The 13,893-nt window shown below is 37.0% G+C and overlaps 1 protein-coding gene across 1 annotated transcript in view; it reads left to right on the top strand.

The window, feature by feature from the left end:
• YLPM1 (YLP motif containing 1) overlaps nucleotides 1-13,893 on the top strand; it is a 121,761-nt gene that overhangs the window by 96,118 nt on the left and 11,750 nt on the right. The window contains exons 17-19 of the mRNA XM_006865526.1: nucleotides 1,352-1,432; nucleotides 4,565-4,616; nucleotides 9,883-10,013. Coding sequence (XP_006865588.1) covers nucleotides 1,352-1,432; nucleotides 4,565-4,616; nucleotides 9,883-10,013 — 264 coding nt within the window. The remainder of the gene's footprint in view (nucleotides 1-1,351; nucleotides 1,433-4,564; nucleotides 4,617-9,882; nucleotides 10,014-13,893) is intronic.

The following is a 13,893-nucleotide window of genomic DNA, read 5'->3' as shown; positions in this document are numbered from 1 at the left end:
TTCATAAAATGTATTAGGAAGTTTTCCATCTTCCTCTATCTTCTGAAATAATTTGAGTAGAATTGGTGACAGCTCTTCCCTAAATGTTTGGTAGAATTCACCAGTGAAGCCGTCTGGGCCTGGACTTTTTTGGTAGTCTTTTGATGACCTGATCAATTTCTTCTTTTGTTATGGGTCTGTTCAGGTTTTATACTTCACTGTGTGTAAGTTTAGGTAGGTCATGTTTATCTAAAAATATATCCATCTCTTCTATGTTTCAACATTTCTAATGTGGTTTCTAATGCGTGTTATTTGTGTCTTCTCCCTCTTTTCGTTTGTTAGGTTTGCCAGTGGTCTGTCGATTTTGTTAATTTTTTCAAAGAACCAGCTTCTTGTCCTATTGATTGTTTCTATAGTTTTTCTGTTTTCTCTCTCATTTATTTCTTCTCTAATCTGTATTATTTCTTTTCTTTTGGTGGCTGTGGTTTCCCTCTGTTGGGTTGTTTCTAATGTTGTAGATGGTGTGTTAATGTTTTAATTTTGGTTCTTTCTTCTTTTTGGATGTGTGCGTTTATTGCAATAAATTGTCCTGTCAGCACTGCTTTCGCCGTGTCCCATAGATTTTGGTATGTTGTGTTTTGCATGTTTTTTATAATTATTTCTACTTTGATTTTCCAAATTATCTGTAAAAAAGATGTATTACCTTAATGCATCTCAAACTGAAATTATCAAAAATATGATTCATATAGACGTGTATCTTTCCTCATAGTCTTTATTTTAGTAATTAGAACCACCAGTCACTTGGTTACTGAAGTCAGTAGTCTGGGAGTCATCCTTGACTCTGCTGTCCCTCATTCCAATTTTTGACTCTACCCCTTCACCATGTAGTCAGTCACTCTACAAGTTTTGTCATCTTTATCTTGTAAATTCTTCTCTAACCCTTCTACTTTATGTTAATTCTCATTACTGTCATTTTTGGCCAAGCTGCTACCTTATTTTTCACTATATCATTTCTTAAATTTTGAAACTTGAATCATATATATGTTTTATCTGATTGGAAAAATATATGTTTTAAGGTTTAAAAAAGAAATTCTGGTAACACATAGGCATTCAAAACAAGAGCATTGTAATGAGGGCCATAGGAAATTGTAAACAGATACCCTAGGGAGATTAAAGATGGAAATATTGTTCTTTTACCAATTTCATTTCAAAATTTCGGGTTTTAAAATGATTTAGTGCATAACAGTGAATCTGCATTGTTTTACTCGAGGCAGCTGTGCTCCTTTCAGTTGTCAGTGAGGGACCCAACAGTTTCCTAAATGTGAATCCAAGCTTTCTTTCTTTCTTTCTTTTTTAATTATTGGGGTTGTAGGTAGAGATGGAAGATTTTGATGCAAATATTGAAGAACAGAAAGAAGAGAAGAAAGATGCAGAAGAAGAGGAAAGCGAACTGGTAGGAGACAGACCAACCACTTTGAACAAAGTGTCTCTTTATTAAATTTCTTAAGAAGGGTCTTGTTTTAAATTCAGATTTGTGGTCAGATTACTTCTGTTTTGTTTATGCGTTTTAATGGTTAAAAATTTCCATCACCATCTCCAAGCAGAATTGTTTTTTTCCTGACAAATAAAGCCCTCTATTGTATTGTTGAAAGAAAAATTTAAGGGAGTGCTGAGAAACTTACCCTTGTACACACTTACCTATTTGTAGGTAGTTTTAAGGGTATTTATTTATCAAGAAAATCAATTCCATATCAGAGGACATTTTTTACATTCCAGCAGGTATGTGGTGCAGCCTACATACACAACATGTGTGTATAATTGTCTCTTCTTTGCTGCAAGATATCAAATTTGAGTTTCTGCCAACTGTGGCAGAAGAACTGTCATTGAATGAGGAGACAGAGTTTGCCACTTACTGCTGGATTTGTTTTTCTGCAATTTATCCTGTTAAGTGATGGGGGAAATGATTTGACTCTGACTCTGTAGGCAGTGGATTTTGTTCAGACTGATTGCAGGTTTATATAGTGTGATTTCTAAGTTCCCATGCACCAACTGTAAATACTTTTGATCACACCTCTGTAGTATGTTTGCCTTACCCTGTCATCCACAAATATGCGATCTGTAGAATTATGTTGACTTTTCAGTGTTTGTTAATGAGTACAAAAATCTGCAATGCCTTGAAATAGTGTTTTCTTCTTTAACCCAAAATATGCTTAGTTTATTTAGTACCTCAACCTTTGCTAAAGCTGTTTCTCATTCTTCTGAAAATGTACAAAGTGAGACCTTAATTCCTACCCCCTAGAGTATACATATAGTAGAGTCGTTAAAGAGTGGTCCCACCAAACTCTGTGTGATATAGAGGACTCTTATAGAGACTGTTTACAGAGCGATGGCGTCAAACTCTACATTGCCTAGATTTCAAATATGGATTTAAAAAAAAAACAATCTTTAAAGTTAATGGCATTTGAGTCTCGGTTTTTTGTTTTGTTTGTCTGGTTTTCTTTTCAACAAAATCTAATTTTCTTACAGTTGTGTTTTGATATATGAGGGGTTTTCAAAAAGTTCATGCAAAAACTCCATTATCTTTCAATTCCATTTTTCCATGAAGTATCTGAAGCCCACTCATATAGGATCCAAAATGTACATAGGAAATTCATGTACAGGTCTAAAATGTGACTAACCACTTCTTTAAGTACCTGCAGCATGTGTATTACATGTAACTTTTTAAAGCTGCTGCTGCTTTGTGGAGACTTCAGTACATGAAATGGTTCATAGCATTTGACTTGCTTAGGTATAGGTCCAAACTCAGAACTTTTCATTGAATGTACTTTTACATTTTAAAAATGTGAAACACTGTTATACTATATTTTTAAATCAGAAACCTGGCAAGGAAGTCTTAGAACTCTATCCTACTGGACTGTCTCTTCTATTTCTCTTCTATTTCCAAAATAGAGATCAGTGGAAGGAGAATAGAGTTTTAAAGAAGAGTAGGGTGGTTCCAGCAGGGGGAAATGAATGTATTCACTTAGTTTATGTTTATAAAACTTCTCTTAACTCATTCAAAGATTCAAAGTCCGGGTCTTCTACTTTTGGGGTCTATTCCAAGAGTAAAAGATTCTTGAAGAATTTTAACTAAAGAGTTAAGAGCAAATCTCATGTCATTCAGACCATTTTAATGGAATTCTCAGTAAACTTTGCATTTTCCACTCTGTGAAATCCAAACTTTTCATCCTTAAGAGAATCCTTTGAGATCATTGGGATAATAGTTTACTTTCTTTAGTGCTTCAATGAACCTAGTAGATATAACTCAGAGTTTATAAATATATTATTCTAGTGATTGCTTAAGGTTTCCAGATGATTTTTGAGATGTGATTTGTACAGATTTGGTTGATGCATTCAGCACCATTTCTTCGGCATAGTTTACCATGGTTTGTTCTAAGAACATACTTGAAAAAGTTGATATAATTTATAACCTGAAATACTATCTACTAAGTTGAAATTGAGTTATTAGTTCTGGCTCAACAGTTAGAAATGTGTAAATTCTGTAGGTTACCTGGAAGGATGATAATGCTATAGAAAACTTCTACAGAACATAGTGCCATCAAATCCTCAATATACTTTCTGATTATCTGTGTGTCAGTCTGTTCTATGAACATTCCTAATAGTTAAGGGATGTACTGATTCTTTAAGAAGATACTGACACCTTTGATAAATCAATAAGTCTTACTATTAGAGCTTCTGCATGTTAGGAATTAAAAACAGAGTCCAAATTAGGAAAAATCTCAACAAACAACATGGAAAAGCACACATTTGCTTTTTCATGAATAAACAGAAAGAATCATTACATAGTTAAATAGGTACATTGGGACATTTGAAACCCATATGGGACTTTGTTTGAAATAAACTACAGTTATTTTATTAAATATAAACTCTAAGTTACCTGTGGAGCTATTTGAATTTTCACATAAGAAAACATAATTTTAAAGCTATCTGAAACAATAACCTAATTTCTCAGTGATCAAAGAGAAGTGCTATGAAATTGGTTCAGTAGAATTAGTCTTTGGAAGATTTCCCTGCTAAATGGATGGAGTCGTTTTAGAATGAGGTTGAACTTGATTAGTTCAGTGACACCAAGTTTTCTCATTACGGTGGGAGATAAAATACTGCACCTCCTGGCTACTATCACGTGAGAATAGCAGTTACGTTTAGGAGATAACCAAGCTGGTATAAATCCTATGCTACTCTGAATGGTATTAATTAATGCTAGCATAGTAACTACCTGTACATTCTTGTCATATTTTCTATAAAGCTATTGTTCAGACTATGATCATGAGTCCTGAACTGTAGCTGCCTCAAAGCGCCTTCTATTCGAAAGTGACTACTCTGAAATCTGGGCAGTCAGTCAGGTGTGTTGAATTTGGTAATTCAGTTTCTTCAAAAATAATGAGACTGTGCTTTCCCTGTAAGTTTATAACTAGTGAATGGAAACTGAATCCATTCCCAGTTTTAATGCTTTTCCAGTTCAAAAGTGATTTGCATATATGTGTCTCTTTCTAACCCTTCGAGCTTCTCTCTGTGTACGATTTAGGGTTACATTCCGAAAAGCAAATGGGAGATGGACACATCTGAGGCAAAGCTAGGTGGGTATTTTCTTTTTCCTGTTTTTATATGTGATGCCTGATGGTAATGGTCATAGCTCTTCTGTAGGATGAGCAAACTCCCTCGATCTCTGCTTGAACCAAGATTTTTGGCCTACCTTACATCCTCTGACCTAGTTTGCTAGTTTTGGGGTATTTATAGCTTGTGGCAAAGAGTAAACAGAAGAGTATTTTGAAACAACTGCCTTCAATACCATTTAAACAGACTTAAGTGATAAATTTAGTAACAAAATACTTTCACTTCTAAAAGCCATTCTTTTATATAAATCAGAAATGTTGGTGCTGATGCGATTCCTGCTTTTTTTTTTTTTTTTTTTTTTAATTAAACAAAACAAAAAACAATTTAGCTACAGTCCAGTGCAGAACCTGATTATTAATACTTTGGGTGATGATGATAATAATGCTTATAATTATAAAGTATTAAAATTAATTAAAGGGCAATTGTCTTACTTACCTAATAAACATTTCTGGGTGGGGAGAGATAGCTGTATAATTCAAGTTTTTGAGGAGCCTACATTTTCCTTCAAGTTGTCTTTTGTGCTTGGTGCCAAGTGAACCAGTTAAAATGAGTGTTTAACTAGAAAATTATCGTGGCTTAATGTGAGGTTATCTGTTAAGCAGAAAGCCATATGTAGCCAATGGACTTTTCTCCAATATTTCATGGTGATAATACATGACGTTTTTTCAATGATTTTTTTTGGTCCTCACTTAAAAAGAACTATTTAACCAGCTGATACAGATGTATTAATAAAAATCTATGAAAATAAGATAAGACCTTTTTGAGAACCTTGAACTTACTGCTGAATGAAGTGTGACAGTCCATCTCTCTTTCTCTCCCTGATATCATGCTATTATTCTAAAACTAAAGTAGCCATCTATAAATACCTCCCATTTGTAAAAAATCCGTAGTCAGTAGCTTCACTACTGGGCCACGTTGCTTCTGTCATCAGAGGGTACATATTGCTAGAGTTGTGTTGTTAAGTGCCGTGGAGTCGGTTCCGACTCATAGTGACCCTGCACAGGGTTTCCGAGGCTGTAAATCTTTACGGGAGCAGAACGCCTCATCTTTCTCCCGCGGAACCGCTGGTAGTTTCGAACTGCTGACCTTGCGGTTCACAGCCCGATTCGTAACCACTACGCTACCAGAGCTCCTCGTGTAGGCCGTGACTTTTGTTTTGCTCAGCTGATTGTGTTAGTGGTTGATGTTGCCTGGGTCCTTTGGTGAAAGATAGTTCCATAAGCTGTAGGTTACCATAGTACTGAAGTCGATGCTTTGTTATAAACTCTATAAACTTTTTTTTTCTAATGTATGTCATCTGAAAATCTAATGTGGTTACTGATACATTCTTCTATAACCAACTATCTCCTTTGCTAAGCCTTTAAAGCATTTATAAGTGTTTAAATACAAATTACTCTTTTAATGATAATGCTATAGACCTGCTTATTTTAACATGAGACAGAGTCTGTTGGTGTTTTAGATTAGCCTGTTTAAGATCATTCTTCTCTTACCTAGTTCTCAAACTAGAGATTCTCTTTTGGGGAAAAGAGAGAGAACATGAATAGACAAGGGGATTGTAAAAGTGACAGATATCTTAACTAAGCACGTAATCTTCAGAGTTTGTATAACATAGGATCTGGGATAATGCTTTTTAAAAATTGAGCCCAGTCCATTTTCTTTTTCTTTCTAGTTTCTAAAGAGAAAGGAAAATAAAATTTTGTTATGATAATTATTTAAGAAAAATACAGTATTAAATTTTGTATTGATTTCAGTCCATGTCCAAGATAAAACATTAGATGCTGAATTCCAGAAATGAATTTGTTAAATAAACCATTTCAGTTAAAGGCATTGCAAGTCTAATAGTGAACTTAAAATAAACTCTAACATGTTTGCAGCTGGGTTTTTAATAAGGATGACAATGGCTTGTATTTTATGTAACTTTTATCACATACAACTTAGAGTCAAAGCGATCCAGCTGTTGAGGAAAGCAGATTGAATGTGAGCATTCTTGATAGAGCTTACTTCTTTGAGGTCATTCCATGGAGCCAGTTGAGAAGATTCTTCTCTTAAATGTAAGAATTTGCATTCAAGAATTAACCTACTTGTTTTGGCATCCTTGTTGTTAAGTGCCGTCAAGTCGCTCCCAACTCATAGCGACCCTTTATAGAGTTTGCAAGGAGCAAGTGGTGGGTTTGAACCACCAACCTTGTGTTAGCAGTCCAGTGCTTATCCTACAGTGCCTGCCTTCCTTATCATAGCTAATTACATATATATTTGATTACCAGGTACAATTTATTTTTCTGAGTATTTTGTTGACTTTCTTAAATTGTGCTTGGTAACAACATTATACTGAGTGAAAATGTTATTACGCTTTAGCATAATGTGTTTTCAACCAGCATAATGAATCTGGAACTGAGGAATTTTGATCACAAATGAGCCTTCCAATGAGAAAAATACTCAACTCTTTAGTCTTTTATGCAGCTGGCTAAATCTCATTGCAGACTTCTTGATCTTTGCTCATTAAATGGTTACCCTGTGCACTTCCAGTAGGCCTGTGTTCTACGTGTCATGTTACCATGGGGTTGTTGAAGACTGTCTCTGGCCCACTTTCAGTCCACCTGGCTGGGACACGGACACACTGTTGAGAGTGATACATGCCACATCAGATTTTGGAATTCGGCATTGAAGCCAGTGAAGTTCCAATGACATGTGATTTTAGGTTCTCAAACTGTGAGGACTGAAATATTTGAGGCTGGTATCATCATGATTTATAGTTCTCCTTATCAAGAACTTTTGCTTTTCTCATGTCTTCATATTTACATATTTACCTGTGCTTATGACTTGTGTGAATACAAGGGGCTGCTAAAAAGTTTGTGGGAAATGGAATTAAAAGGTAATAGAATCTCTCCATGAACTTATTGAAGCCCCCTCAGTTCTCTGTTAGTGAGGACAGTACACACAATTCATGAGCACGAGTTGAGTTCTCTAAGTATCAGACAAATTCATCTCTTCATAGTGGGCGTGTGTAACTATTAACTTGTTTAAACACATAACCCTTGTATGTTCATCATTACCAGATTTTCAGAAATACCATTTATGTTTAAAATATAAATAGATGTATCTAAAACATTTTTTCTGTTGGTGTACAAAAATATATACTGTTTTGAAGATATAAAATTCTGTGACCTAACAAGTTGGATCCTTAAAACTTCACTTTCATATTAAAAGTTCATCTTTTTGCAACTCAAACCTCTGAAAATCATTAGAATGAAAGTATCGGGGATATCACTTTTCCTTCAGAATGTAACACCCCAGGTTCCTCTTCCCTCTCCTATGTCATACATCTGTGCATTTGGGCTTTCAGGTTGCCATATGGAAGAAGTGTGAACCTTTCTTCAGCCTCAAGGAGGAAAGTTTAAACATTGTAATATAAAATTTCAAATTCAACATTTTAAATAAAGGTGTTCAGACTAGAAATCGTGCTTTTGTGAACATATGTTGCAAATATGGAACTCCTTCGGATCTGTAATCACTGTCATAGATCCATTGTACGAGGAAAAGTTCTTGCAGTTATCACCCTTTTGCATTGCTGCCTGACCATGCTCTGTTCGTGAAATTCAAACACGGCATTTTTCCTAGGAATTATGTTAATGTGAATAAGTTTGAAAATCCGTTGGGGTTTATTGAAGTGTGTCAGAGCTTCCCATCCTACTCTTCAGGCAATACTGTGCCTAGTGAACTGACAACAGTTGTATTGTTCGTGGGACTTTGTTGGTTTCCTAATACCATATCTTGTGTCCCTGTGCAGCAAAGGGGTCATTTCTTTAGGCTCTTACATAATACGGCCCATCACATACATGTAAATAGAACTTATTTGGTACAACATGTGACTTATGGAGGAAATTAGAAGGCTGTTTCTATTGAAGCCATCCATTAAAATTTTGCCAAAGAGAGATCATAATGTTTTCTTGAGTTTTGTAAACTGTTGTAGTTCGCCTTGCAGATTTTTCAATTATATTGCTTCTTTGAGGGGGAAGAATTTAGGAAATAAAAATTGCCAAGTATGCAAAATCTTACTGATTTTTGAGGCCTGTCTGGATACTGTGAGTTGTGTGTGAAGTCTATGTATTTGAAACATAAACTCACGTTCCCTCCCGCCACTGCTCCCATCGCACATCTCCTTTCACATCAAGTTCTTCTAACTTGGTGCCTAAAAGAGTTCCTTCTGTGTGTGCTGTAGTGTACCTTTTAAGGAGTTCTATGAAGTGTGGTTGTCATATGGCTTCAAAGGATGTAGGCTTTCCTTTCTTGGCCTGCTTAATAATAGTGTATTTCAACAACTCCAGATGATTTAAAAATTTCATGCTTCAGAGTGGCTAAGATGTATGTATATATCAAATGTAACTCATAATTTTCCATAAGTAGTATTCATAGTCACTATTGACAACAAATAAAAACAGTAACACATTTTCATTATGTATTCTTGAACACATCTAGATTTATATCTCATAATTTCTCAATCCGTAACCCCTGTGTATTGAATGGATTATGGTTTGGGACCGTCGGAAAGCTTAGACTGTAGGTCAAATCTGGTCACTTTGCCTAAATGGTCTTTAGTCTTGGAATGGTCAACAGCACTTTGTAGTTTAGCCAAAAAAAGTAAGGATCTTGTACAGTGTTACCTTACTCATAATTGAATCTTCTCACAGTAACCAAAATCCTGAAATTCCTGATCAGTAGAGACTATTAATCTAAAACTTTCCTAATCATTAACTAGACTCTTTGTGTTCTTGGCATTACTTGTTTTTATATGATATCCCTTATCACACAGGATTGCAGATCAAATGGGTGATGTTAATATTATGTTTAAAAACAAAAAAGAAATTGTTTTTAGAAAAATTAAAAGTTTGCATTTACTTCAGAACATAAGACCTAAAATGTTATGACTTTGGAAGGTTGAGGAACACAGAGACTGGGAAACAAGTGCCTCTTCTTGCCTTCACCATGTTTGTTACTTAGACCAACATTATAATGGCTACCTTTATGAACACCAAGCCAACAATGGAAATTGCACAGAACTTGATACTCTCTCAGCCAAGAAGATACTTTGGAACTGCAAGTGATGCTGATCTCAAAAAAGTGATATGTTCTCTGAACATGTTCCATCTTTCTTTTCCCTTGTTTGTGCTTTTTTTTTTTTTGCAAACGTACACTGTTCCTTAATGCTATGGCTCTGTGTTTGTCCCCCAGACAAGCTGGATGGCCTGAGGACTGGCACTAAAAGGAAACGTGACTGGGAAGCGATTGCCAGCAGAATGGAGGATTATCTTCAGCTTCCTGACGATTATGACACTCGTGCTTCTGAGCCCGGGAAGAAGAGGGTAAGAGACTTTGTCACTAACTATCAACAAGGGGCTCTACAGGCATCTGGTTTTAGAAAGTTTTAGGCAGACAATTATATGAGTACAGTGTTTTAGAGTGATGTGGTGGTGGTATGCCATGGAATTGGTTCCGACTCATAGCAATCCTGCACAGGGTTTCTGAGGCTGTAAATCTTGACGGGAGCAGAAAGCCTCATCTTCCTCCTGTGGAACAGCCAGTAGTTTTGAGCCGGTAGACTGACCTTGAGGTTAGCAGCCTGACTCATAACCACTACGCTACCAGAGTTCCTTTTAGAGTGATCTAGTTAGTACTATATCATATTACCCATCCAGAAAACTTACAGATTGTCAGATCCAAATGTGCAAGTAACTTAAAAAATGACAAATGAAAGCCTACATGCCTACTATATAAGGTGCTGTGTGTTAAGATAAAGTAAAGATGTCCTGCTGCAGGATTTACTGATTTTGAAGGGAAGAGAAAATTGTTGTTGTTGTTGTTAGTTAGGTGTCATCAAGTTGGTACCAGCTCAGAGCAAAGCTGTGCAGAACAGAACGAAACACTGCGCAGTCCTGGGCCAACCTCACAATCATTGCTACGTTGGAGCCCATTGATGCTGCCATTGTGCTAATCCATCTCACTGGGGGTCTTCATCTTTTTCTCCGACCCTCCATTTTACCAAACATGATACCCTTCTCCAGGGGCTGGTCCCTCCAAATAATATGTCTGAAATATGAGACGCAAAGTCTGGCCATCCTGACTTCCAAAGGGGCGCTCTGGCTGTACCTCTTCCTACACAGATGTGTTGGTTCTTTTGGCAGTCCATGGTACTTTCAATATTCTCCAGCACCAGAACTCAAACACATCAATTCATATATCATCTACTATATTCACTACCCAACTTTCGCATGCATATGAGATTATTGAAAATGCCATGACTTGGATCAGGCACACCTTAGTCCTCAAACTGACAGCTTTGCTCTTGAGCACTTGAAAGAGGTCTTGTATAGCTTATTTGCCTAATGCAATATGTTGTTTGATTTCTTGACTGCTGCTTCCATGATTCTTAATGATTGATCAGAGCAAAATGAAATCTTTGGCAACTTCAGGCTTTTCTCCATTTATATGGATGTGTATTGGTCCAGTGGTGAGGATTTTTGTTATCTTTACACTTAGGTGCAACCCATTCCGAAGGCTGCGGTCTTTGATATTCATCAGTAAGTATTTTAAGTCCTTTTCAGAAACTTTCAACAAGCAAGGTTGTATCATCCACATATTGTATGTGGTTAATTGAGTCTTCCTCCAATCCTGAAGCCATATTTTTCTTCATATAATCCATCTTCTCACATTATTTGTTCAGCATACAGATTGAGTAACTATGGTGAAAGAATACAACCCTGGTGCATATCTTTCCTGATTTTAATCCATTCAGTTTCCTCTTATTCTGTTTGCACACTGCCTCTTAGTCTATGTACAGGTTCCCCATGAGCACAATTAAGTGTTCGGGAACACTCATACTTGGCAACCTTGTCCATAGATTTTCATGATCCACACAATCAAAAGCTTTTGCGTAGTCAATAATGCACAGACAAACATCTTTCTGGTATTCACTGCTTTCAGCCAAGATGTATCTGATGTCAGCATTGACATCCCTCATTTTACATCCCCTTCTGAATCCAATTTGAACCTCTGAAAGTTCTCTGTCAATGTATGGTTGCAGCCATTTTTGTATTACCTTTAGTAAAACTTTACTTGCATAGGATAGCAATGATATTGTCCAGTGATTTCCGTATTCTGTTGGGTCACCTCTCTTTGGAATGGGCACAAATACAGATTATCTTCCAATCAGTTGGTCAGGTAGTTGTCTTCCAAATTTCTTGGCATAGATGAGTGAATGTCTCCAGTGCCACATCAGTTGGTTGAAATATTTCCGTTTGTATTCTGTCTATTCCCGGTGCCTTTTTCTTTGCCAATGGCTTTAAAGTATCTTGGACTTCTTCCTTCAGTATCATTGGCTCTTAAGGATATGCTACCTCTTGAAATCATTGAACATTGACTTTTGTTATGGTATTTTGCCCATAGAATCCTTCAGTACCACAAGTCAAGTTTTGAATTTTTTCTTCCATTACCTCAGCTTAAGAAATGCTGAGCGTTTTCTTCCCTTTTGGTTTTCTAACTCCAAATCTTTGCACATTTTGTTACAATATTTGGCTGTGTTGTTGTTGTTGTTGTTGTTGTTGTTAAATGCTGTTGGATCAATTCTGACCCATAGCGATCCTGTGTAGGGTTCCAAAGAGCAGCTTGTGAGCTTGAACCACTGACCTTGCAGTTCAAATGGCTTTGCAATGTGGCTCATTAACTCAGAGCACCATACCAGGACTCCAGTCATTTGACTATAATGACCAGCTTATTAGTACTATTAAAATCATGCCCGATAAGAAAGTATGAAGAGAAAAATTAATAGGGCTCAGGACTCGCGGAAGTTAGAAACTGTAAATGTTCAAGAGAACATAGGTAGTCAATTGCTGTATGATTCAGGAAAGTAAGTTGGGAATAGAGACTTGACTACTGCTTTTGGCAGCATAGAAATAATTAGTGATTATAGTTTTGTAGATAAATGTAATGGACAGAACCAATTTGAATTAGATTGAAAATGAATGGGAATTGGGGAACAGACAGCAATTGTCGACCCATTTAGACAAGAGGAAAACTATTCAGTGGGGACTCTTCCCCCACTCTTAAACTGAACTCCCTTTTGAAACCTTGTAAGCCAGTCACTTCATGCCTTTATTGCCCCCTCATTTTAGGTAGCCAATGTCTTAAGTTGCCCGTCCCATTCTACCCATCTACCCTGTGTACAGAGGGGATAGCATTGATACTTGATGTGAAGACTCCTTCCTTTCTCTGTTTGTATTTAGAGTTTACTACCTCCATGAGTATAGGGCAGATTCATCTATTTATAGCAATTTACCCTTGTTTCCTTTATCAAAAATACTTTTTCGAATATTTAGTCGAATTCTGATTATCAAGCCATCAAGGCTAGGTCAAATGGGTACTATGCAAGTTTCGGCCTTCTTGTGCATCTTCCCTCACTTCGTATCAACTGGATGCTTCAACCTTAGCTCTAGCCCTCTGTGGCTGTGTCTTTGTCCATGGTCTCAAGTGTCCCCAGGTCTCACCACACTTTGGACCAACCAGCCCTTCCTCTTCGCTCTTTCATCTCCAGGTCAATGGGGGGCGTTAATGGACTGTGGTTGAACTCAGCCCATTTCTTCATTGCTCCCTTGCCCCCTCTTCCACTCACCAGTAGACCAATGTTGGTTGCCAGCAAGCTTACATACCTGTTTGTGTGTTCCCTTTGAGTTTCAGTTGTAGAGGGGAGTTTGTCCTGTAGGAACTTGTTTGCTTGCCTTGATGGCTTCCTGGTGAACAGCTTGCTTGTTCTTGTAGTAGCCAGTCATGCTGACATTTGTGTTTTGGGTTTTTCCTGATGATCTTTCTTTGAAAATGTATCTTCTGTCACTCTAGCTGTTCCAGACTGGTCTGCTTGTCCTTGCTAGTGGGGATGTCCCACTGCAGAAGTTTCTGCATGGGACTCAGGAGTCCACCTAAGGTCCTATACTCTGCAAAGACTTTGCAAGAGGCCTATTTTACTGGGCAAGTTCTAGAATCCCTTTTAGGTATTCCAGTCAGTTATAGGCTGAAGATGGGCTTACAGGTTTTCTGTAACCTTATTTCCCAACATTCCTTTCTATCCCACTCAAGTGTCTATTTTACAATTGTAGGCAAGGGAAACCAATATTCCTAAGACAGTCAAGCATTTTAGTGTTATTTCCCTTCTTCAAGCTATGCCTAGATCCCTGTATCACAAGCCCTGTTGTT

This window comes from Chrysochloris asiatica, unplaced genomic scaffold (assembly GCF_000296735.1).
Source record: "Chrysochloris asiatica unplaced genomic scaffold, ChrAsi1.0 scaffold00079, whole genome shotgun sequence".
Lineage (NCBI taxonomy): Eukaryota > Metazoa > Chordata > Mammalia > Afrosoricida > Chrysochloridae > Chrysochloris > Chrysochloris asiatica.
The sequence above is the reverse complement of the archived record's forward strand: the minus strand, read 5'-3'. Positions and strand labels throughout refer to the sequence as shown.